This window comes from Tenrec ecaudatus, chromosome 1 (genome assembly GCF_050624435.1).
Source record: "Tenrec ecaudatus isolate mTenEca1 chromosome 1, mTenEca1.hap1, whole genome shotgun sequence".
Classification (NCBI taxonomy): domain Eukaryota; kingdom Metazoa; phylum Chordata; class Mammalia; order Afrosoricida; family Tenrecidae; genus Tenrec; species Tenrec ecaudatus.
In genome coordinates this window covers 253,500,336-253,523,330 of record NC_134530.1, presented here as the reverse complement: position 1 = coordinate 253,523,330, position 22,995 = coordinate 253,500,336, and the positions used below count along the sequence as shown (strand labels likewise).

Here is a 22,995-nt window from a genome sequence, read left to right as displayed (position 1 = left end):
TAGAGCCCCGGCGGTGGGGAGAGAGGAGAAAGCGGCCATCAGTTCAAACGTAGTAAGTCCAACCTCGTGGGGAAAGACGCGCACGCGTACTGTAAGTGGACAAGAGGTAGGTGGGTGCGTGTGGAGAGCACCCGAGGATCTCAGTTGAATTTCTGCCCTGCCACAGGCACGGGGAAAGCCCACGTTCCAAGCTGGACCAGTGCCCTTCAGCCTTGGGTATGAGGCCTTAGGATACGCAGCCAAAAAATGCCCAAGACCACTAACTCCCCAAGACACTCCACATAGCCAAACAGGGGTCTGACGGCCAGGCCTCCTTCTGGAGGGAGCCGCTGCTTCCCACCCACATGAGAATCCTGGTGGGGCATCCCATCCCTCTGAGGCTGAGCCCCCTTCCTCAGCTCAAGGCCCAGCATCTGCCTCGGGGCCGCCGTTGGGTTGCTGCCACATGGTGGGGACCTGGTGGTCTCACCTTGCCGCTGCCCCCGCGCCGCCGCTGCAGCCGCTCCACGTCGTCGATTTCATAGACTTTAATCTCGAAAGGTTCCCCGAGGCCCCTCTGGCTGCTCCGCAGGGGGCCGTCCACCCAGCGGACCCCGGAGCTGTTGGTGGGCTTTCTGACCGGGGAGGCCGTGTCGAGGGAGAGCGCTGGGATGAGCCGTCGTCTCTGTGAGCCTACGTGGGGGTGGGGTGGGGGGGAAAGACCAGAGTTCAATTCTTGAATTCCAACCTTTGCTCAAAGGGCGGTGCTGAGAGCAGCACCCTGGGACCCATGGCCACGCTGGACTGAAACAGTTCCATCGCCGGCCCCGCCTCCTGGACGATGAATCCCCAGGAACGCTCATTCAATCTGGACTCCAGAAGCTCAGGAAAACCTCTCCCAATCCCTTTACAACCAACTCCCACTTTTCACCTGGACCCACGTGAAAAATAAATGACTAGATTGTTCCTTGGGGTTTTCTGTCCCCCCACAGAAAAACTTACTCCTACTAATACACACATAGTAGCTTATTCAATCCTCGCACAAGAGAAAACTAGGGTATAAAGAATGTAAGTAAGTTGCTGAACCCCCTCCATTGCCACAAGTTGATTCTGATTCATAGCGATCCGGTGCAGGGTTTCTGAGGCTGTAACTATTCTCATGAGCAGAGAGGCTGGTGCGTTTGGACCACTGGCCTTGGGGATACCAGTCCATTGCTATACTACAGCACCACCAGAGGTCTTTCACTCGTCCAAGGTCTCAGTATTTTCTTATTAATATAAAATCAGACAATAATCATTTTTCCCAAAGGGTGTGCTATTAACACCTGACACATAGTTGATGTCTGTTTAGCATAAAGGTGTTTGGAGGAGCTTGTGATCTGCCTGGGGAGGTAACAGAGAAACCTTGCTGGCCTCAGGAACAGGTCTCTGTGGGTTTTATAAGCAGCCTCGCCTGGAGGACCAGCAGAGGCAGGCGTCCCATTCCCTCAAACAGCACCTCAGCAGGGCTGAGTAAGCAGAGGCGTGGCTCTGGTCTGCTGAGCACAGGGTCTCCACGGTCACCTGAGTCTGAAACGGAACCGGCCTTTTGCTTTGGGAAACCATCAAGTGTTTGTACCACTTGTACCAGTGGGAGGCTATGGTGTCTCTCTAGCACCTGGATCTGTACAAGGGCAGCCATCCCCCAAAAATCCAAACCTGCTGCCACTGAGTTGATCCTGACTCAGCAGATGCCATGTGTACCAGCGTCAGGCTATCCACTAATACCAAAGCAAATACCAAATACCAAAGCACTGCTGAATGGGTTCGAGTCACCAACCTGCAGTAGATCAGAGCCAACTGTGCATGTCACCCAGGGACCTTCAGAAGGGCAGCACGCACTGGGGCCTGATGCCACCACACATAGATGTCAGGCTGGGTCTGTGCTCTTTCCCGAGACACTCCCACCGGGGAGTTTCCTTCCACCGGGAAAAAGCATTCAAGAGGCTTGCTGTCTCCTGGGAAGGAGGCTGCTGGGGAAATGGAATACGATTCCAACTAGGTGATCTTGAAGCTGAATGGAACCTACTCTCTGAACTGATATATGATCAACTCCTTAGTCTGACTAAACACAAATCCGAACCAAATCCACTGCCATTGAGTAGATTCCACTTCCTATCAAGACTGTAAACCTCCATGTGCAAACAGCTTCATTTGTTCCTTCAAGGAGAGGCTGGTGGGTTTTGAACCACCAACCTTGTGGCTACCAGCCTAATGCTAATCTCATGAAACCCAACCAATCTCATGAAACCCAACCAATCTCACAACCATTCAGTTGATGCCGACTCACAATGACTTATAGGACAAGGTAGAACTGCCCCTGTGGGTTTCCAAGACTGGACCTCTTTATGGGAGTAGAAAGCCCCATCTTTCTTCTGAGGAGAGGCAGGTAGTTTCGAACCGCTGACCTTATGGTTAGCAAGCCCGAAGAGCAGGCTGGTCACCTGTGCTTCTTAATGGTGTCACGCCCCCGGAAGCACCAACCCTCAGTAACCGCGCACGCTGGCATAGCTTTGTGGAGCAGTGGTTCAGGTGGAAGGGTAAGGATCGTGGGGGAGGAATGCCCTCTTCTCTCCAGTCTCTCCTCCCTCCTCCTGCCCTCCCTCCTCAGAGTTCTGGACCTACTTGGCCTGGTAACTGTTCTTGGGGGCGGGGGGGGGGGGGGGGGGGGGGGGGAAGAGAGCATGTTTTTTCCAACTTCAAAAGAGCTAGTCACTAGTTTATCACAATCTCAGACAGAAAAAGAGCCATACTCCTTAGGGACAGGGGCCAGGGGCCTGAGAGCCACGGATACCTTTTCATTAACTCTTCTAGGGAATTTGAAAAGTGAAAGAAGCCACTCACTGGCCCTGTAAGTGGCAACTGGAGCAGGGCACGCACTTAAGGGCTTCTGGGAAATGAGCGATTCAAAGCGCAGAGCTAATCTTCTCTACAAAAGTGCCGTGCATTCTGAATTCCCGTGGTTCCATCATCAAATCTTGCTTTTCAGAGCTCCGATCTTCGTCTGGTCTCCCTGCGACACACAGAGAGAAGCCCTCCGAGCCACGTGGATTTCTCAACGAAATAGACACTCAAGGAGCCAAGCAAACACCGTCTCCTTCATGTCTGCGGCATTTCCACGGGAAACGAACCAGACGGCAGATGGTGTGTTTGTTTTTTAAAATCAGTCTGACCAGGCTAGTTCACGTGGAGCACACCACTGCGCCTCGGCGACGGCCTCTGTAAAATGGGATTCCGGAAGAAGCGTGAGGACGGGCATGCGTGCGGGAGCCCGGTCCGTTCTGGCAGACACAGGCGGAGAGCTAGCCCCTCTGAGAGGCAATGGGCGTATCCGAGGGTTTGATTCCAGCTAGGAATCAAATGCCTGGTCAGCCATTTCTAGGATCATTCTTAGGATCTGCTTGTATGAGCAATGGGGTGGCACTGAGGAGAGGCGGGGCATATTAATGATCTGTCGTGCAATAAATTACAAAGCAGCAGGCATTTACCCTCACACACTTTCCCGAGAGTCGGGAACCTGGGGAGCATCCGAGCCGTGGTTCGGGCTCAGGCTGGCTCCCAGGGTTGCAATCAAACTGCCAGGGCAGCTGATGCCTCTACTTTCAAGCTCGCTCACACGCTGTATTTGCCCACAATGCTGTAGGCAGGAGGCTGTAATTCACCCCCCTGGGGGGCGGCTCAGCACGTGGCTACTGCCCTCCTCCAGGGCGAGTGATCCTTGAGATGAAGAATGGGTACTCAAGGTGGAAGGCACACCACTGCTCTGCCTTCTACCCGCCCCCCCTACCCCCCGGGGCACAGGGACCACCTGGACACTCTGGAAGGACCACACAAAGGGGTTGATGCCGGGAAGCAGCAAGCACTTAGGTTCATCTTGGCGTCTGACAGATGACAGGTACACCGCAGTATCCACCCCAAGGCATCCTAGATAGGAGTGGTGTTCATCTCATGGGGAGAGAGAAAAGTACATACGCCAGAGGCTTCGCTGGATACAAGAACCTGACAGGGCTACCCCAAAAGCTAATGAACTCCCCCTGCTGTCTCTTCAAGCTATTCTGAAATTCCTCATCACACCAGTTTCTCGAGGTGGCAAGGGAGGACCTAATGCCAAGAGAGCGGTGTTTGGGGGCGAGGCATAGCTTGTGGTACAAATTGAGGACAACTACGTTGAGTTTTCTTGGACACGATGTCAGGACAGACCAGCCCCTGGAGAAGGACATCATGCTTGGTAAAGTAGAGGGCCAGAGAAAAAGAGGTAGACTCTCGACCAGATGGATGGACACGGTGACTGCAAAAGTGGGCTCAGACATAAAGACAATTGTGAGGAGGGCGCAGGACCGGCTGTGTCCTTCTGTTGCACCTAGGGTCACGGTGAGTGGTGACTGACCCGACGTCACTGACCCACCACCACCACCTGGAATGTTCGGTCTGTCCTTGGAATTCAGGTTCCAGCAAAAAAATTTCCCAAGAATGAGTGGATACTTTCCAGTTCTTGTGTCTTAAACTGACGAGCCCTTCCTCCGCTGCCGACTCCCCTCACGCACACTGGGCGCCCTACCTCGCTCACTCAGGTGCTGGTGGGAAGGCTGAGGCCAGGCCAGGAGACTGTGGCCAAGGCTAGTGAAAATGGAGCGTTCTGACCTGAAGGATTCTCACTGGTGCCCTGCCACCACTGGGAGCCATCCCATCGTTGCCACAGGGCCTGAGGCTGGGCCTCCACTGTAAATCAAGCTTCCCTATCACCTGCAATATAGTGGGTTAGGTGTTAGGCTATTAATGGCAAGATCAGTCATTCGAAACCACCAGCCACTCCTCGAGAGGGGAGAAGATGAGGCTTTCCACTCCTGTAAAGAGTTACAGCCTTACAAACTCACGGGGGCAGTTCCACCCTGTCCTATAGGATAACCACGCGTTGGCACTGACCTGATGGCAGTGCGTGAGTGTCGTCCATAGGCCTCACTATCTGAACCTCACAAGCTGATGGCATTCCAAGGGCCCGAGGCTCCCAGCTCTCCGCTGAACTGGTCTCTGCTAGGGACAGTGATGGGACCAAGCAGCATCAGCTGGGAAGAAGCAACGGTGGTGGCAGCAACCATCCTGGTAGGAGCTGGGTGGTGTGGCGGGGCCTGCTGGGCCCTGCCATCTGGTTGGGATTATGCATCCTGAATGAGGATCCTCCAGTAACCAAAGTCAGCGCCCCTTCTTCCAAGCCATTCCCACACCGTCAGCCCACACTCAGTCCAAACATGTGTAAGTCAAGTGCACAAAGAACATCCATGCTGGGAATTGTCCACACAACTTTATGGCATGAAATGGCCCTGATTTAACCCAAGAAAGCCTAGCCAGTATTTAAATGAAATTTAAAGCCAGGCCTCTTACCCCTGTGCAGAGCTGAGACTATTCTTCTTCCCCCGCCCCCTCCCAGGATAGCACAGTTCATCTCTCTCTCTCTCTACCTGGCAGCCCTGAGGCCCCAGGTGAGCAGTGTGCTATGGGGACATCCATTTGGAACGCCAAGAGCCCCGGCAGAAGGGTACACACGGGGCCTGGTGCTGCCATCGGGGTCAAATGTCAGCAAGGTGGGGCTCTCAGAATACAGGCCACACTACACTCCTGGGAAACGTACCTCTGTCCATCTCAACGCCTGTCCCTCAGAAGTCCCTGTCTCCAGCCTCTTTCTCCACGCCCGGCTATCTTCACTCTGACTCAAGACACATGCTCCATGAAGAAGGTGAATGAAAGAGCATAGGGGGTTGAAGTTGCATGGAACGTTAGACAACAGAGGTGTCCATGAGGAGGGCACGAGAAGGAAGAAGGTCAAGAAATGCAGTGGTCACTGGCTTCATGAGAACACGAGGAAGTGACTTTCCCAGAAGATTTAAGGAGCATGAGTGACATCAAGAGTATGTGGGATTTTCTTTTTGACCTTTTCAAACAGAAGGAGACTCCATGGGACCCCAGATGAATGACGCCGGTGGTAATACTGCCGCTTGTGCTTTATTTATTTGTGGATATTTTATATTCTTTATTACTGTAATAGTTCCCATTTTTATTTTAACGATCCTTTTATTGTAGGCTCTTACAGCTCTCATAACAATCCATACATCATTTGTATCAAGCATATTTGTACATATGTTGCCATCATTATTTTCTAAACATTTACTTTCTATTGAGCCCTTGGTATCAGCTCCTTTTTTCCCCTTTATTTCCCCCCCTACCCCCTTGTGACCCCTTGATGAATTATAAATTATCATTATTTTCATATCTTACACTGATCGCTGTCTCCCTTCCCCCATGGTTTCTGTGGTTCATCCTCCACGCCTGGAGGGGTGGTGGCAGTTATGTGTCGATCATTGATACCAGCTTCCTTCCCTCCTCTCCCCACCTTCCTCTTACCCTTCTGGTATTGCTATTCCCATTTCTGGATTAGGTGTGTCGTGAGTGAGCTCTTGTCTCTTATCTGTACCTGTGCACGTGCTCTGGTCTAGCCAGCAGTGAAAGGCAGCACTGAGGTCATGATCGTGGGGGTGGGTTGAGGAAGCCTCAAGGAACCGGAGGGATGATGTGTGTTTTACCGATGCTATACCGCACCCTGGTTGACTTGTCCCTTCCCTGTGACCCGCCTGTGGGGGGATGTCCCACTGTCTGGTGTTGTACTTTATGTCCCATTGCTGTACTTTAATGGACCGAGTGCAATATTCCTAAAACAGAGATCAGAAAGGAGTATGTGGCTCAGGGCCTCACAGACACAGGTCTTCATAGAAAACCAGTTCCTTCCCTCTGCCCCTGCCCAGTGCCACCTCCGCCCACCCCCTCTCACGTGGACTCCATGAAGCTTCCTTGGTGATCTAGGGAGCCAATTCCTGCCCCCCTCCACCCCAGCCTCATTTAAATATAGTCAACAAAGTTCACTCATTCAGGCCTTCTCCTATCTGCCTCTACATTGATGCTCTCGGAAACATGTTGTAGATCTTCAGTCGGCCAGCAACCAGCTTGCCTCCCTCCCTGTCTTCATTGAGCCGGGAACCACTGGACTGCTTGAGCTCACGAAAAGGAATGGAGTGGAGAGGCAAATGACAGCCCAGCGTTTGGGAGCGATACCGAGTCCCAGATACGGGTGCAGGCTCTGCAAGCAAAGCCCGGTGCTCTTGGCACTCCACCCAGCAAGCCCAGCAGAGAAGCACCTTCCAGAGAGGCCCTCTCAGAAAGAACCCCAGCCCCTCCCCTGCAAACCCTCTCTGGTTTCCCCTGCCCTCTTCCTCCCAGAGGCCGTGCCTTGGCAGCCTGAAGCTGTGTTGTGTGAGGTAGCCCGTGGGACTTCCAATCTCAAGGCAGGCTGGTGGGGGGGAGGGGGGGTTCTCTCCAGGCTGATGACCAAAGAGTGTGCAAGCAGTCACACCCCATCTGCACGTGTGTAGGGGAGGGCCATAAGTAAGGGGTGCCTGGGGGATAGTTTGCACGTGAGGGTTGAACACTCCCAGTGTTTAGAAGACTAATAACTAGAGATGTTCAATCTCAGCTAAGGGATCACAGTGGAGGTAAGGCTCAGTAGCCACGTGTCATTCTCATCACTTGGTTTGTGTGGCCTGATCTCCTTCCCAGGGTGTTTTCAGACAATGAGCTATGTAGGTTTAGATGCAGGGCTTTGGCTGAAGTTTTGAAAAGAAAGCTTTTGCAGATATGTAAATGATACAGCTGCTCCCAGTCACCTGCTGGGTGTCTCTAGTAAGGGATGGCATGAAAATCCAGTGACAGTGTCAATAACTTAATGTGTTCATCCCATCACCTGTCTGGTGGTTAGTCGTGCTGCAGTGGCTTGCATGTTGTTATGATACTAGAAGCAACACCACCCAGGGCATATTACAAATAGCAGCAAGGCCATCCAAGGAAAGATCTCAGCAGATCTTGCAGACTAAACAGACAGGGAAGAAAAGCCTAGTAATTTACTTCTGAAAATTAGCCAGCTACCATTTGACCTCCCTTATGATCCATTTACATGTGTTCTAGTTTGAAATATCTCTGCCTTCTTTTCAATTGAGGTTTTTAAACTGTTTTACTTGGATATTGTTAGCTTTTAAAAATGTGTTTTTCTGTGTATGAAATCTAGAATAGGCAAATCTACAGCGACAGTAACTGGATTAATGGCTCCTTGGGGGTCTGGCAAGCGAGTGTGTAGGTAAAGGGAGGGCTCATATCAATGAGCACAGGATGAAGGATTCTGAAACTGATTTTGGGGTGAAGGGACACATGGGTCATTGTAAGAAAAGAATAAATAATAATAATTTTTATATTATCAAGGGTTCATGAGGGAGGGAGGGTGGGGGAGAGAGGGGAAAAATGAGAAGCTGATACCAAGGGCTCAAGTAGAAAGAAAATGTTTTGAAACTAATGATGGCAATAAATGTACAAATGTGCTTGAAACAATGGATGGATGGATTGTGATGAGTTGTATAAACTCCCAATAAAATGATTTTTTAACAACCAACTGATTGTGGTGATGATTGTACAACTCTTCTTGATGTGACTGAGTTATTGAATTGTATGATATGTGAACTAAATGCCAACAAACTGTTGGGGGAAAAACCCTCAAAATGCTGTAGAGGACCACAGAGCATTGCCCGATCCAGCTCTGGAAGACGAGGTCTCTAGGCTGGAAGGCGCTATAGGGCAGTCGCCACAACAGACTCCAACCCAGCAACAATCATGAGCTGTGGGAGGACAGGCAACTCTTCATTCTATTGTACAAAGGTCATTGTGAGTTGGAAACAACTCTACTGTAACTTTACACAGTGTGCTTATTAAAAATGAAAAAATAGAGAAAATGACCATGTAGATAAAATTTTGGTCAAGTTGGATCTTTAGTATTCAATTGGGAAGAATTCAATTCTTCCCAATTGAATACTACTAGTAGTTTGGTAATGTCCTGTAAATGACTAAAGTTTAATACATTACTAAACTGCTACTAGTAATGCAGCAGTCACATCAGTGTAGCTTATAGATGTATCTATCTGCCCCGCCACTGCCGGCAGCTCTCGACTTCCAAGTCTCTCTCTTGGCTTTGTCCATCCATTCCGAAAACGTGTGCTAAGGTTTTCTAGTCATGATGGCTATCTGGTCCACAATTAGAAATCTGTAAGGAGAAAATGTATTACCTCGACGACAGCTCCTCCACATACTTTCATAATCAGACATCCTTGTATTGAAACAGATCTCTTCTGTAGTCACTTAAATTCATTTCCTCTGATCTCCTGTCCACAATGTTCCTATGAAAAATACTGCTCACCCTTAGAAATCGTCTCCCATCCACTCTATAATCTAAAGGAAATTACTCTGTGCCATATCTAAAATAACAATTTATTGGCATTTATTTTGTATCCCATATACCCCCTAGGAAGAGCTTGGTCATGGAGTGGTTATGCACTGGGCCGTGACCTGCAAGGTCAGCAGTTCGAAACCGCTAGCTGTTCCATAGGAGAAAGACATGGCTTTCTATTCCTGTAAAGAGTTACAGTCTCAGAAGCCCACAGGGACAGTCCTATCTTGCCCTATAGGGTCGCTATGAGTCGGCATCGACTCGATGGCTGTGAGTTTGGCTTTTGGGTGTACTCCCTAGGGGTTAAACTCACTCTGCTTTACTTTTCAAAAGTTGCACATATTCTGTTCTCCTTTATAAGAGTGCTTCAAATATTTCAGGACAATTGGATTCCTTCACTGTCTACTCTTTCGACGATCTCAATTCTTCTTTTTCCTTTTCATGTCTTGTTGGGCTTATTTTCTAAAACGCTTTTCATCTTCTGTCCCTTCTCTGACTACGATCTTATGTGTCCTTTGAGGGTGTTTGGCTACCTTATCTAAGCACGTAGTCTTGGTATGTGTGTGTAGTTCTAGCAGTGAAGGTCCAAATGCACAGCCATCAAGTCAATGCCAACTCAGAGTGACCCTACAGGACAGGGTGGAACTGCTCCTGTGAGTTTCTGAGACTGTCACTCTTTACAGGAGTAGAAAGCCTTGTCTTTCTCCCAAGGAGCAGCTGTTTGTTTTGAACTGCTAGCATTGTGATTAGCAGACCAATGCATAACCACTATGCCACCAGGACTCCTTAATGGGGGTCCTGAATGGTGCAAATGGTTGATGCTTAGAACCCACGCACCCAGAGCACTGCAGAAGAAAGATCTGACATTCTACTTCTGAAAAGATTACAGCCAAGAAAATCCCATGGAACAGTTCTCTGTAGCTCCATGAGTCAGAATCAACTCAACAGCTGTTCCGTTCGCAGCGAGAAAATCTAGTTGAGAAGAAAAGGTATGGTGAAGGAAGTAGCTGGGAGGATGAGCAATAGGCAGAGTTCTCAGGGGATTCATCCTGGATCCATGGCCCCAGGTGGGGGTCTGAGGGGACATTTGTCAATAAGAAAATCAGAGGGAAGGCATTGGATTTGGTACTTAGAATGACCAAGGAAAAAGACTCAGTTCAATATTTAAGGCAATTATCAACTAGAGGTCAAGATATAAAAAAATACATAGCGAAGAAGTGTGAGCTTAATGTTAGGGATGACACTACCAACCAACAAACCAACTAAGCAGCCAACCAACTGACCCACGAGCTAATCCAGGATACTCACTGCTAACTTGTACCTGGTGGTACTGGGCACTGAGCTGACAGAGTCAGGTGCACAGCAGGTCTTGTGGGACAGGTGAGAGGGCAGATTAAACCTGGGCACACCCCACCACCAACATGTTATCTCTGAGTTTGGTGTCTCTGTGGACAGACCATCTCTCTCCTGGGCTTATATGGAAGTCAAGTTACACTCAAACCAGGCCTGCCTACCAGACCAAAAACCAAACTCTCTGCCATCGAGTCAATTCTGACTCACAGTAAACTTGTGGGTTGCTGAGATTGTGTCTGCTTACAGGAGTAGAAAGACCATTCCCCCTCCCACAAAGCTGCTGGTGGTTTCGAACTACTGACTACGTGAATCACAGTCCGCCTGATTTGGAACCACTCTACCACTGGGGCTCCTTGTAGGCCTGCCTGCAGAGGGAGTGAACTCCCTTGAGACCAAAGTGCTGATCCAATGTTCTGACTTCCCCACCCAGCCTGGGAGAAGAAAAGAGGGAGGAGAAGCCAAGTGGGACACAGGAGAATGAAATTGGGAGGACTGAAGGAAGAAGATTCCGAGGGCCTGGGGAGACTTCGCATCCGTGAAACAAGGTTGTGCAGGATTGGGGTCTCGGGGTGGGGACTAAGCTAATGCCTTCCTGGTGGGGTGAACCTAACGATTGTTGATCACCGATTAGCATGATCTCAGCAGCTTTGCATGCACACGAGCCAGGAGACAGTTGCTCCCCTGGCCGGTGGTCATCACTACTGTAAGACAATGCCCTACGTGTGGTTTAGTACCACCGACCACAGAGGGGCTGGCAACACGCTGTGGGCGCATCAGTGGACACCCACCGGTAAAAGCGGCCGCAAGCTTCTCATGTCTCATTGGCGATCTGGATCCGTAAGGATTCCAAACTCAATGCAGATTTTTAATTGGGTTTATAGTCTCTCAACCAATCCATGAGCATATTCACTCTCCTGATGCAATCTCTTTGGTTCAGAGGCCTGGCTCCTTATTGCCTCTGAGCCCTGTGCACCATGCCCTTCACGCCAGCAGTCTGTAGGAAGGAAGCATCGAGCAGGCCTTCCTGAATCCCAATGTTTCCCTCAGGTTTCTTCCGTGGCTCCGATGCCCAGGGACTGCCCTTCTGTCCCCGACATCCTACACTTACACCTTCCCCACACCACGCAGCACTGGGTTGCATGGTTTCTTGTCTTTTCTTTCCAAGTAGATGACAAGCTTCTTAGAGTGACCTAGTCTTCTATACTGGACTCCCACCCCTTCTCGAAACTTCTCTCTCCCTCTGCTCTGAGAGCACAGGAGTTATCTGATAACTGCGAATGAATTCCCCGATGGACCATCTTCTGAGAAAGATGTCATATTGCCACCTGTGCGCTTTCTGTTCTTTTCAGAGCTTTCTTGCCAGAGGGGCTAGTTAGTCCTTAAAAACCACACAGTGCAAGGCTGAAGTCTCCTGCTTGCTTGCACGACCTCCTTCCCGCCCCAATGGAATGACCTCAGCGCCATGGCCGCTCTTATCACCAGGGGCTCAAGAAGCAGTTCTGGGAGGAGGGACTGCAGTGCTGTCTGGCGGGTTTTATTGTTAGGTGTACTAAGGAGCACTTAAAGAACTCAAGGTCATCTTCCCAGCCAGGTAATGCTAGTTCACGTGGACCGGAGACACACCAAAGGAGGAAAAAGTTCCACATTCACAAACAATCTCAGATAAAAAAATAATTGCCTTTCAAACTTTTCCAGTAATTATAGCATCTAGTCACTTAAGTGAGGAATTTCCTTTAAGGAGTTTTATGGCTTTTCTTAAAGAGGCTGCTTTTGATTTATGCTGATCATGTCTGACAGCCAGCATTTCTCTTAATAATAATCATAAATAAGCCAGACAGGGTCACCTAACCTGAAATGAGCATATCTCCACTGCCCTATCCATCATGGATCTACAGCAGCTGGTCACAGGGGTCTAATGCCCTTGGCCCTCTCTAGTAAATCCCATTCTGAGCATCAAGCCGGAAGCTTGTTTCTCTTGTACACCAGCTGCCCCAATCGCCCCCTAGCATGTGACCCTCTGAGGACAATGTTCAGGGTAGGAAGCCGCACAGAATAAGGACTTGTGCAAAGCCCACGGTCCACCTCCAGGATGTTGATCCCCCCCCAATCTCTTTCTATTTGGTCCACTGAAACAACCTAACCCAAACATGAAAGTTGTTAAAAAAGAAAATCATAAAAAATACTGAAAAATTTCAGGAAAGGGGTTCGTAGATTGAAGGCACAATATTAGACTCCATGAAAATCTTTTATAACCCCGAAACTCTTATGAGTGTACAGCAAATAGCCCATAGAAATATAGATTTTGGCCACCAAGACTGAGAAGAATGTAGTAATAAAGCTTAGCACCCAAGAATCAGAAAGGCCGGCAGATTTTTGTTTTCTGGGAAGGCTCTGTCTTAGATGAACTCTCTTGTTGTGTGGCGTATAGTGCATTTAGTTCAATCATTTCAATGACCTTGGCCCTGGAAATGGGACAGCTGCTATGTCACCTTGAATGGCTTTTCATTTTTCACATTGTCTTAGCCCAGGCTCTGCTCCAAGGTCATTTGCTGAGACTCCAAGAGGTGAGGGCATTATCAAAGTGCACCACAGAATGAAAGACACACCATCTGGGACAGAAAGACGCCAGGCTCTGACAGCCACGTGGATTTCTGGACATGCTTCGAGAGTCACATCGTCACAGTGATGTTTCATGATCTGGGATGGGAGTGGCAGGACATGCTATCGAAACCATACTGCCATGTAAATCCATGTACTGCACAGTGCCTTGTATTTGGTTCCTTTGATTCGAGGAGGTGGAATAGGTTAAGATGTGCAAGGAGCACAGTGCTTATGCAACGGTTGGAACATTCCAGACTCTGAGCTTGTCTGTGGGGGAAGGGGAGGAAGAGGCCACCTCAGGTTGGAGGGAGAGGTCTGAATTACAGTGCTGGAGCAGCAGCTGGAGCAGGAGAGGGGAAGCCCACCTCTGGATCTCACCTCATCTTTCAATTCCAGCATTGGCCAAGGGCACCAATGCGCTGGAGGGCAGTGGCTTTTGAGCATTGCCAGAGAGCCTAGGGGCCACAGGATGGCAAAGGACAAATCCAAAAGGCAGCATGCAATACCATTGTCTCTTCAATCAAGGCACAGGTGCGAATGCAGGCCTTGAGGTTTGGTTTCATTCATTAGCATTCGCTGCTTATTTCTAAGCCAGAGAGTGATTCTTTGGAAGCTACCTAAGAGCAGAGAGGATCCTGGGTAAATTCTAAACTCGTGTTAGTTGTCCTTGGTTCTTTTAATCGCTCTCTTTCTGTCCTCTCCCTTCTGCCTGTCTTTGAACCTCGTCGACTCCAAGGCCATCAGGGAGGTCCGTAGCGCTCTGTGGAGCCTCCGTTTCTCAGCCCATCATGACTGCCACAGTGCCCCAACTCGGATGAGCAAGTCAGGGGGCTCTAGAGAGGGAGCGCTGGTGGCGTAGTGGTTAAGAACCGAAAAGTCAGTAGTTCAAACCCACCAGCTCCTCTGTGGGAGAAAGATGTGGTAGTTGGCTTCTGAAAAGGTTTACCGTCTTGGGAAGCCTCATGGGACAGTTCTCTTCTGTCCCCTGGGTTGCTCTGAGTCAGGATCAACTATATGGCAAGGGCTTTACTTGTTTTGGGGGGAGGGAGCTTTATGCGCTACTCTCCTTCGTCCGTATCCTTTGATTATCTCCCCAAAGCTCAGTGGTGGGCATGCACAGCTTTGATGGAGTGTGCTGGGTACGCCTGCGTGGGTGTGTGTGTGTCTAGGGGGCGGGGGAGGGCTGCAAATGTGAGTAAGCATTCCAGACACTGTGGTAGGCATATGCAGCTTGTGTGTGTGTGTGCACGCGTGCATCCCAAGCAGGTGGGCATACACAACTCGCCGCGGGGCTTTGGGGCTGGGAGTGGAGAACTGGCTTCTCCTGTTGGAGGAGAGTGAGTGTTCTTTGCCTTACGTCCCAGAGGAGGAATGGTGGGTCTCGGGGTCCACCAGACCCACATCTCGGCTTCTGTTGGAGTCAGTAGATCAGAAGTTCTCAACCTTCCTAATGTCGTCGCCCTTTCATACAGTTCCTCATGGTGTGGTGACCCCCAACCATCAAATTATTTACGTTGCTACTTCATACCTGTCATGTTGCTACTGTTACGGATTGTCATATAAATATCTGATATGCAGGAGGTATTTTCATCGTTACAAATTGAACATCATGAAATCATAGTGATTCATCACAAAAACAGTATGTCATTATATATTGTGAAATATTTACTTCTAATGACAAACAAATGAAAGTTTGTCTCGAGGCATGGTGTATCATGGGTAACAGTCTTCCTGCCAGGTACTCCTATGTGGGCGCATCTACATGTGGGCGGACCCGCCTGGAGACGGATAGAGGAGCGGTGTCTCAGTTCCTAAGACCATCGGAAATATATGACCCCAAAGGGGTCACGACCCACAGGTTGAGAACCGCTGCACTAGCTCATAAGGGTGTATGCCTTAGCCTGACCCCATAGAAAGAACTCCACAGCAGGCTTCTTGGTTCTTGAGTGGTTTAAACCCTAGGACAGGCCCAGACAGAGCTAGCTTCTTCCTACAGCAGGGCCAGCAACCTTGTTCTGGTCCATCCCCTTACATCAGGTTCATGACCGAAAGGTACTACCCAACTTCACCAGGAATGATGCCCTTCACTACTGGGGAGTTTTCTTTGTGGAGTAACGCTGCCCCCATCCCCCTCTCAAGGCTCCCCACCCCAGGTGACCACCAGGAGCCTGGCCAACCACACCGGCCTAGGGGGCAACGGGGTCTGTGCCCAGGGAGACCTACCTGAATTGGACCGTTTCTTCGGGGTTTTGAGGCTGCGGCACCTCCCGCTGACGGAGCTGCTGTTCTCGCTCATGGAGTCCTGGGTGGAGGAGGCACTGCCCGTGGCCTCGCTGTCGCGCATCATGCTCTCGTAGCCACTGCTCCCCCCGCTGTGGTAGAAGAGGGCCGTCTTCCCCATGGCCGGCGGGAGCTCGCCGCTCAACACGCTGCTGTTGTCGCTGCCGTGCCCACTGCTGCAGCGGTGGGGCTTGCGAGGCGGGGTCACCTTGCTATAGGGCGAGGGCAGCACGTGCACGGGCGCCGCCGCCTTCTCCTCCGCGTGGCTGCCACGCTCGTCCGCCTCGGGCCCGGCGCGCGGCTGCAGCGCCCGGGGCCCCGCGCTGCCCTGCAGCAGTTCGGAGATGCGGCCGTTGACTGCTCGCAGGGGCAGCTTGGCTGCCAGGCCCGAGCCGGAGCCCCGGCTCCTGCTCAGGGACTGGGTGGACCAGGACATGTGCTTCCCGCTGGGGGGCAGGTTGGAGCTCTGGCCCACCGATTGGGGCAGGGACTTGGTGGAGAAGCTGAGAGTTTTGGTGGCGGAGGTGGACAGGCTCCGCGCCTTGGGGCTGGCCAGGAGGAGCTTGCTCACGGCCGAGATCTTGGATTGGCTGGCCTTGGGCGAGGCCCCCGCAGACTGGGTGGTGCCCGAGTTGGTTGGCGAGGCCCCTGCGCTGCGGCCCGGGCTCCTCCCCGCGCGGGGCATGGTGCTGTCCTTGCCCGCGTGCATCCGGGAGCTCATGGACGATAGACTCTCGGCCCTCTCCAGTGAGAGGCATTCGTAGTGGCTGACGGTCGTCCGACCCAGAGAGTTGGTCCGGCTGGCCAGCTGTTCTAGTTTGGCACTGAAGAGCTTGCTGCTGCTGTTGGCATCCTTCATTTTGCTACCAGGCTCATCTGGGAAGCTGGCCAAGAAAGTGGACGGCTGGTTCAAGGGGCTGCTGGTACTGCTGCTGCCGGTGCTGTGTTGGGGGCTGGCCCTGTTCTTCTGGTCCAAGCTGGACTTTCGGACAGGGGGAAGAGGGGGCGTCCCCTTGGGCCGAGCCAGGACGCAATGCTTGGGTGACGCCACCTTCCTCTCCAGGGTTGCTTTGGTGGGCTGGGTGCCCAAGGCAGTGCCTACGCCATTGAGCTCGGCAGCACAGTGGTAGAAGAGGCTGTCCAGCTCCTCCTGTCTGCTGGCTTTCTGGAAAGCCCTGGGGAGGCTGCTGGACTTCAGGTTCCTGTTGGAAGGCCCGGGACTCTGGGCAGTTGGAGTGGGCAAGGCCATCTCGCAGCCATCCACGATCCTCCGGCAGTTGTCGGCCATCGGGGAGGCGGAGACCTCTCCGCTGCTGCTGCTGAGCCTGTCGCCTGCGCCGGCCTCCAGCTCCTGCCCCTGCTCAGGCTGGGTCTCGGGCTGTGTGGGGCTGCGCCCACTCTCACACCGAATACCTTCGTTAGGATAAGAGTTCTCTTTTTTCACCTCTTCTTCTCTTTTGAGCCAGGGGTCCTCAAATTTCATCTCCTTCTTTGCACCGGGCTCTAGGGTCTCCTGGGGCAGGGCCGCGCTACGTGAGGCGGTAGACATCTCAGTCTCCTGGATGTTCAGGGGGCCCATGGCAATGCAGGGGTAGACGGTGATATTGGTCTTCATGGGGAGGTAGCCTTCACAGCGGCTCAGATTGGCCGTGTTGGAGATGGTGACCATGGCTTTGCCCAGAGTCGATATCTTGCAAGCTTTGATGGGGGCGCCCCTGTTGAAAGCATCCTCCCCCATTTCAGACAAGATGAGCACATTATCGGGGCCCGCCTTGGGCTTCTCTCTGCACACCACCGCGGTGTTCTGGATGCTGTTGACAAACTCCGAGGCTGGCGGCTCGGCCATGGCTTCGCCATCCCCGAAGCACGCCTGGGCTATGAAGCTGTGACAGGACTGCTCGCCATCACTGCCTGTGCTCATCTCGCTCAGCCAGGAGCTGATGGAGGAGCGCCGGCTCCTGGGCTCCCGGGCCTTCTCGTCCAGCGCCAGCTTCGGGAGGGGCAGGAACTGCGTGATGCTGACCTCGGAGACAGAAGCCACGTTTGAATAGCATTCCAGGTCCTCGCTGATACTGCTGATGATGCTGACAGGCCGAGAGCCCGAGGCCAAGGCCTGCACGGAGCAGTCGCTGTTGAAGCTGATGATGCTGGTGGGCCGGCTGCTGTCCAGGACCCCGCTGATGGTCAGCTCCTCCACCAGGGTGAAAACCAGTTCGTCCTCGCCGTTCAGCTCCAGGGGCTGCTGCACCGTCACTGTGGTGGTGCTCAGGATCTCCTGCTTGGACCCCGGAGATGTTGCTGCAGCAGGCTCATCCTCATGAGGGGCTTCGGGGAGCCCCTCGCTCCCAGCAGACATGGATTTCTTCAAAATCTGGGGGCTCATTCCAACCGGGGGGGTTCGGACCTCTGGCTGAAGCAAGGACTCACTTGACACCACACCAGAATCCTTGCTCAGAGGAGGCAGGGGTGCGGGAGCGGGCAGGACACCCTTCTGGGTGTAGACCTTGCATCTCTGAGAAGGAGAGCTGGGGGGCTTGTACTCTGAGGTCTTGGACAAGCTGGCGATGCCCAGTCGGGGGGAGCCCATCGGCCGGGGCTTCCCTTCCACAAAGCCACAGGAGTTGAGGCTCTCGCGACTGCTTTGGAGGCTGGGGCTCTGCACCAGTGGGGAGGCACTGTGCTGGCTGCTGCTGCCCGGGATGCTCCTGGGAGAGGAAGGACCGGGGCTGCCGCTGAGTGCCGAGGCCAGGACCAGGATGGGGGAGTGGTTCCGCTGCATCCCAGAGGCGGCCGAGGGGTCAGCGCCTTCCCGCTCGGTCAGCTGGCTGCCAGAGCTGTTCTCTTCCTTATCTGACTCGGAGAGAGAGTCGGCCCCAGCAGCGTGGCTTAGTGAGGGGCCTTTGCTGGCCTGCTCGGGCCCCAATGGGACAGGCAGCTCTTCAAAAGGAAACCGACTGGGCTCTTCGCTGCCATCGATGCAATCCAACCTCTCCTGCAGCTCCGCAAACGTGTTGCACTTCAGGCAGTCCCTCTCTGACTTGCAGGCAGCGGCCTCTCCTGCCTCGGCAGGCCGGCTGTCGCTTCTGGTCTTCTGCAAGGCGGGCACGATGGGGACGAAGTCAGGGGGCCCCTCGTTGTCGGTGAGCTCCTTGTCAGAGAGGGCTGTGCCGTTAGGCCCGATGTAGATGACTGTGTCGCAGGACTGCTCGCTGCTGGACGAGTAGTCAGGGTCACTGGACAAGGGAGGGATTGGGAAGTCGGCATCCACGGCATTCCTGGTGTGGAATGGTCTCAGCTGCGTGGGCCGGCGCATCCGGCCTTCTTCACAGGAGCTTTCTCCCCCGGAGGAGCTCGACGTGTACTGCGGGTGAGAGGAGGTGCGTTAGCCACACACAGCGAGGGGCAGGGGCAGCTGAGCCCTGGGGATGGGGCCACGTCTCGGGGTGTCCGTACCAGCGTATCTACCTTCTTCATATCACAGCTACACGTACAAGTGACAACTGGTGGGTGACACATGTGAAGCATAAGGGAGATGCCCATAGACTGAGGCATCCAGGCCAGGCCCTACCTGGACACCCAAAAGCAGAGGAGTTGTCTGATTTGACACCCCCAAGCCAATCGGGGCACACTATACCGCCAACACAGGTTAGAAATCTCAGCTTTATACAAAAACACCAGAGAAGCTGTTTCTGACTCCTGGCAAGCCCAGGGTGCTAAGCAGAACGGTGTCCCATAGGGCTCTCAGGGCTGGGACCTTCCAGAAGCACACCAAGCCAGAGCTTCCCTCCAAGGCAGCTCTGGGTGGGGTTGAACAACCAAGCTTGTAGTTAGCAGGGGAACACTTAGCCACTTTTGTCACCCAGAGGCTGCTGTTTACAAAGAAGCTACAAAGAGAAGAAGAAACGAAGTCCCACACGTCCCCCACTCACTCACTCACTGATCCTGGACCTTAGTGACCACCGTTGTGGTTGCTTTAAACACCCGGGTCACGGCTACCATGTCTCTGGGCTTCCTGTCCGGAAAATGCATCCTGTGAGTTCTCGTAGGCGCTTAGTAGCACCCAGCAAAATGCAGACGCCACCCGGAAATGCTGGGGGAATGGTGGCCATGCGAGGGAGATGCTAGGGCTCCTCCATGGCGTCGGCCCATGGAGAGGGCATTCTTCACCCACACCAGACCCAGGCTTGCAAGGGGAGAACGGGGGCTCGCTCCTACTCCTCCGCAGTTTCCATCTTAAAGTGGCCATGCACTGGTGGTATTTAAAGTGGACCCAGCACCCCCCCACCCACCCCCACCCACCCCCACCCACCGCATGGTGGCCAGGACGCCTGTAGAAACACTAGCTCTGGGGTGGGTATGGCCAGCAGGAACGTGCCCATCTGCCTGAAAGTTTTCCAGTCCCAGGTGCCTCCACAACCACTCACACACAGCCCTGACACACAAGGCTGGGAAGTGCCGATGGGCTCTTTCTAATGCTGTGCCTGCACAGGACTCTTCTAGGGCTGTCATACGCCCCCACCCCCACCCCCACCCACATCCCCGCCCCGCATGCGCCTTACCTTCGTCTTCTTTTTCTTCATCCTTAAGACTCGGGACGCAATCTGGATGGTGGACAGGGTTTCTGCGTAGTTCCCCGGCGCAGCCGAGATGTGAGCAATCATGGTGGTGCGGCAGTTCATGTTCCCCAGGGACTCCCGCAGCAACATGGTGAGCTTGCTGTCCCTGCCCGGCAAAGTGAATTAAGGCAGCATTAGTGGGCCATGCTTCACGGTGGCTGTCAGGGCATGGCTTCGGGTCTCTGTGGCTTTTTTTGTGGCGGTGGAGGGGCAATTTTTTTCTCTCCCCCCTTTTTAATGGCATACTAATTAGCATCCTTTTCCAGCAGGAGGCTATTTGTACTTGGCAGCTGAGCAAGTGCGTCTAACCCTAAGGATGGGATTCATGCAAAACACCTCCCTTGGCACCTCTGTCCTAGCCGGGGCGGGTACTCCCGTGCGTCTGTGTGTGTGCATCTGATGCGGCTCATAATGAGACCTGGGAATAGCAATGAGGGGCAGGGATCAAGAGCAGATGCCTTTGTGACCAGGGATTCGGCATGCTAGCTGCCCGCGCAGCCTCTCTCTGGGAGGCACGCACACATGCAGCTCCTGCAACGAAAACACACGGTCCCACAACCGAGAGCTTATGCCAATGACCTATGTGTTTCTAGCACATGCAACCACTCTCTTGTCACGGTCTTTTCCCATCTCATACTCTCCCCGGGGGTGGACTTCGTGCTCAGACTGTAAGTGTGGAGACCCAGACAGAGGCTCGAGCGCTCGCTTTCTAGAAAGGCCTCCTCTGGGGCTTGGCAAGAGCTGGAGGAATGGTTCATGCTTATCCATCTTACACTTGACCTCCCCCTTCCCCGCCCCCATCTTCAGTGCGTCTGCACTGTGGTGGTCACTCAAGGAGGGAAGATTTGGGCAGAGCTTCCAAATGCTGACAGACTAGGAAGAAAGGCCTGCCAATCTAAGCATCACGGATCACAATATAGTGATACAGTGTGGAGCAGCCCCTAGGTTCGGAGGTATTCCCAGTACACGGTGGCTGTGGCTGTGGCAGTCGGCTCACACATGACAGAGAACATTAAGACGGCAAAGTTTTTGTTCTGAGTGTCGTCATGAGGCAGAGCCAGCTTGACAAAAACAAAGTATGGGTTCCACACTTCTTCCTGCCTTTCTCTTTTAAAAAAAACCTCTGCTAACTTCTTCATCACGGGTCCTCTTAACAGCTGCCAAATGTCAAAACACCCTTCTTCTCTGCATCCTTCCCTGATCCTTCAGGCTCAGACTCCCTCTCTGTTTTCTGTGCTGTGTACCTGTTGTGTTTAGGACACCAATAGGAAGTGTTTGCCTTCGCATCTGTGTCCAGGTCCCCACTCCGCTATGAGCTCCTTGGGGTGGCCACCCCTTTGCTAGTGCTCCTGGGAGAGGGATTGTCCAGCTCCGTGGCCAGAGGGAGATGTCGAGCACTGTCTGCAGAGACTGCTAATCTGAGACAGGAGGGACCATTTCACACGTGACCTGTGTCAGGCCTGGAGGGAGGCCGTGGTGTGAGAGTAATAGTTTCTCCTTTCCACCTGGGATCAATTAAGGTGCCAGGTTGGGGACCCTGGGCTCACTATGACTCAGCTCCGGGCCAATTTACCAACATCTCCATGCTTCCCTTCATGAGAAATCATCAGTGATGGAAGATGGGAGAGAGAGGAGGGGTGTGTGGAGCAGGAGCAGGGTCTGGCTGTAACCCCCGAGCTCCCTTCAAAATGCATCCCTCGGATGGTAGGGACAGCAGCAGGGCTGCCAGACGGATAGTGAAAGGCAAGCTCCACCCACTCGTTTGGGCAGGAAGTTCTCTGGTGAGGCTCTAGCGGACCTGTCTGGGATTTTGTCTTCAGTGGGGGAAGCTGGAAATGGATTCTTTGAGGGTTTGGTTGCAGTCATATACTAGGGAGTTCCTTATGACACGGTATGTTAATTGATGGCACCTGATGATGGCATGTGCCACTCTCCATGCGACCCTGGATAAGACCTCAGGAAAAGATGCCAAAGCCAGAGTCAAAGGATAAACACTGTTACATTGAATCGCTTGTTCTGTGTGTTTCCACATGATTCCTCATTCATGAGACAATCCTATGGACAAATGACTCAGGGGAGATAAAAAAAAAGAAGCAAAAGCCCACATTGTTGAAAGAAGTCACGGCATGTATGTTGCTTAGCAACCAGCACTGTAGCTTTCCTGGTGGGAAGCTGGTGAACCTGCTGCCAGGCGCACGGCCCCTAAACTCTACCACACGCCCCTGCGGGAATGCAAAGGGTGGACACATTGCTTTGGCTTTCCCAGTTTCAGGAAAAGCCTTAGATGTGGAATGAGGACTTGGAAACTGGAGATTTCACCCAGCATATTTGGTAAGAAAATAAAGAAGGTTCACAGAGTTTCTAGAGTAAACCAAAATAAACTAAACTAAAACCAAACTCCCGGCCATCGAGTCGATGCCAACTCATAGTGCTCCTCTAGCACAGGGCAGAACCGCCCCTGTGAGGGTCTGGGACTGTAACTACCAAGGGGAGCAAAAATCTCTGTCTATCTCCTGAGGAGCAGCTGGTGGTTCTGAACTGCAGACCTTCTGGATTACAGCCCAATGCATAACCACTACTCCACCAGGGCTTCTCTAGAGTAACAGTCAGCACAAACTCAGCCCAGACCTTGTATCAAGACTGAAGAAGGGGAAGAGAAGCACCCAGTGAGGAGCTGCTAGCCCGGCCCTCCCCTCAGTGCCAGGCTGGCCACACGGTTGAAGACTGGGGCCAAGTGGGAGGAAGCTTACATGTGGACAGCAGGCGGGGAGGGGAAAGGGCTGGAGGGTAGCATGGGAGGACCATGCTACACTC

At 52.6% G+C, this 22,995-nt stretch overlaps 1 protein-coding gene across 1 annotated transcript in view; it reads right to left on the bottom strand.

Moving 5' to 3' along the window:
• Nucleotides 1-22,995, bottom strand: part of KIF26B (kinesin family member 26B) — a 587,401-nt gene that overhangs the window by 12,453 nt on the left and 551,953 nt on the right. Inside the window, exons 11-13 of the mRNA XM_075531356.1 lie at nt 20,125-20,287; nt 15,509-18,926; nt 470-672 (exon numbers count right to left, since the gene is read on the bottom strand). Of these exons, the coding sequence (XP_075387471.1) occupies nt 470-672; nt 15,509-18,926; nt 20,125-20,287 (3,784 nt within the window). The remainder of the gene's footprint in view (nt 1-469; nt 673-15,508; nt 18,927-20,124; nt 20,288-22,995) is intronic.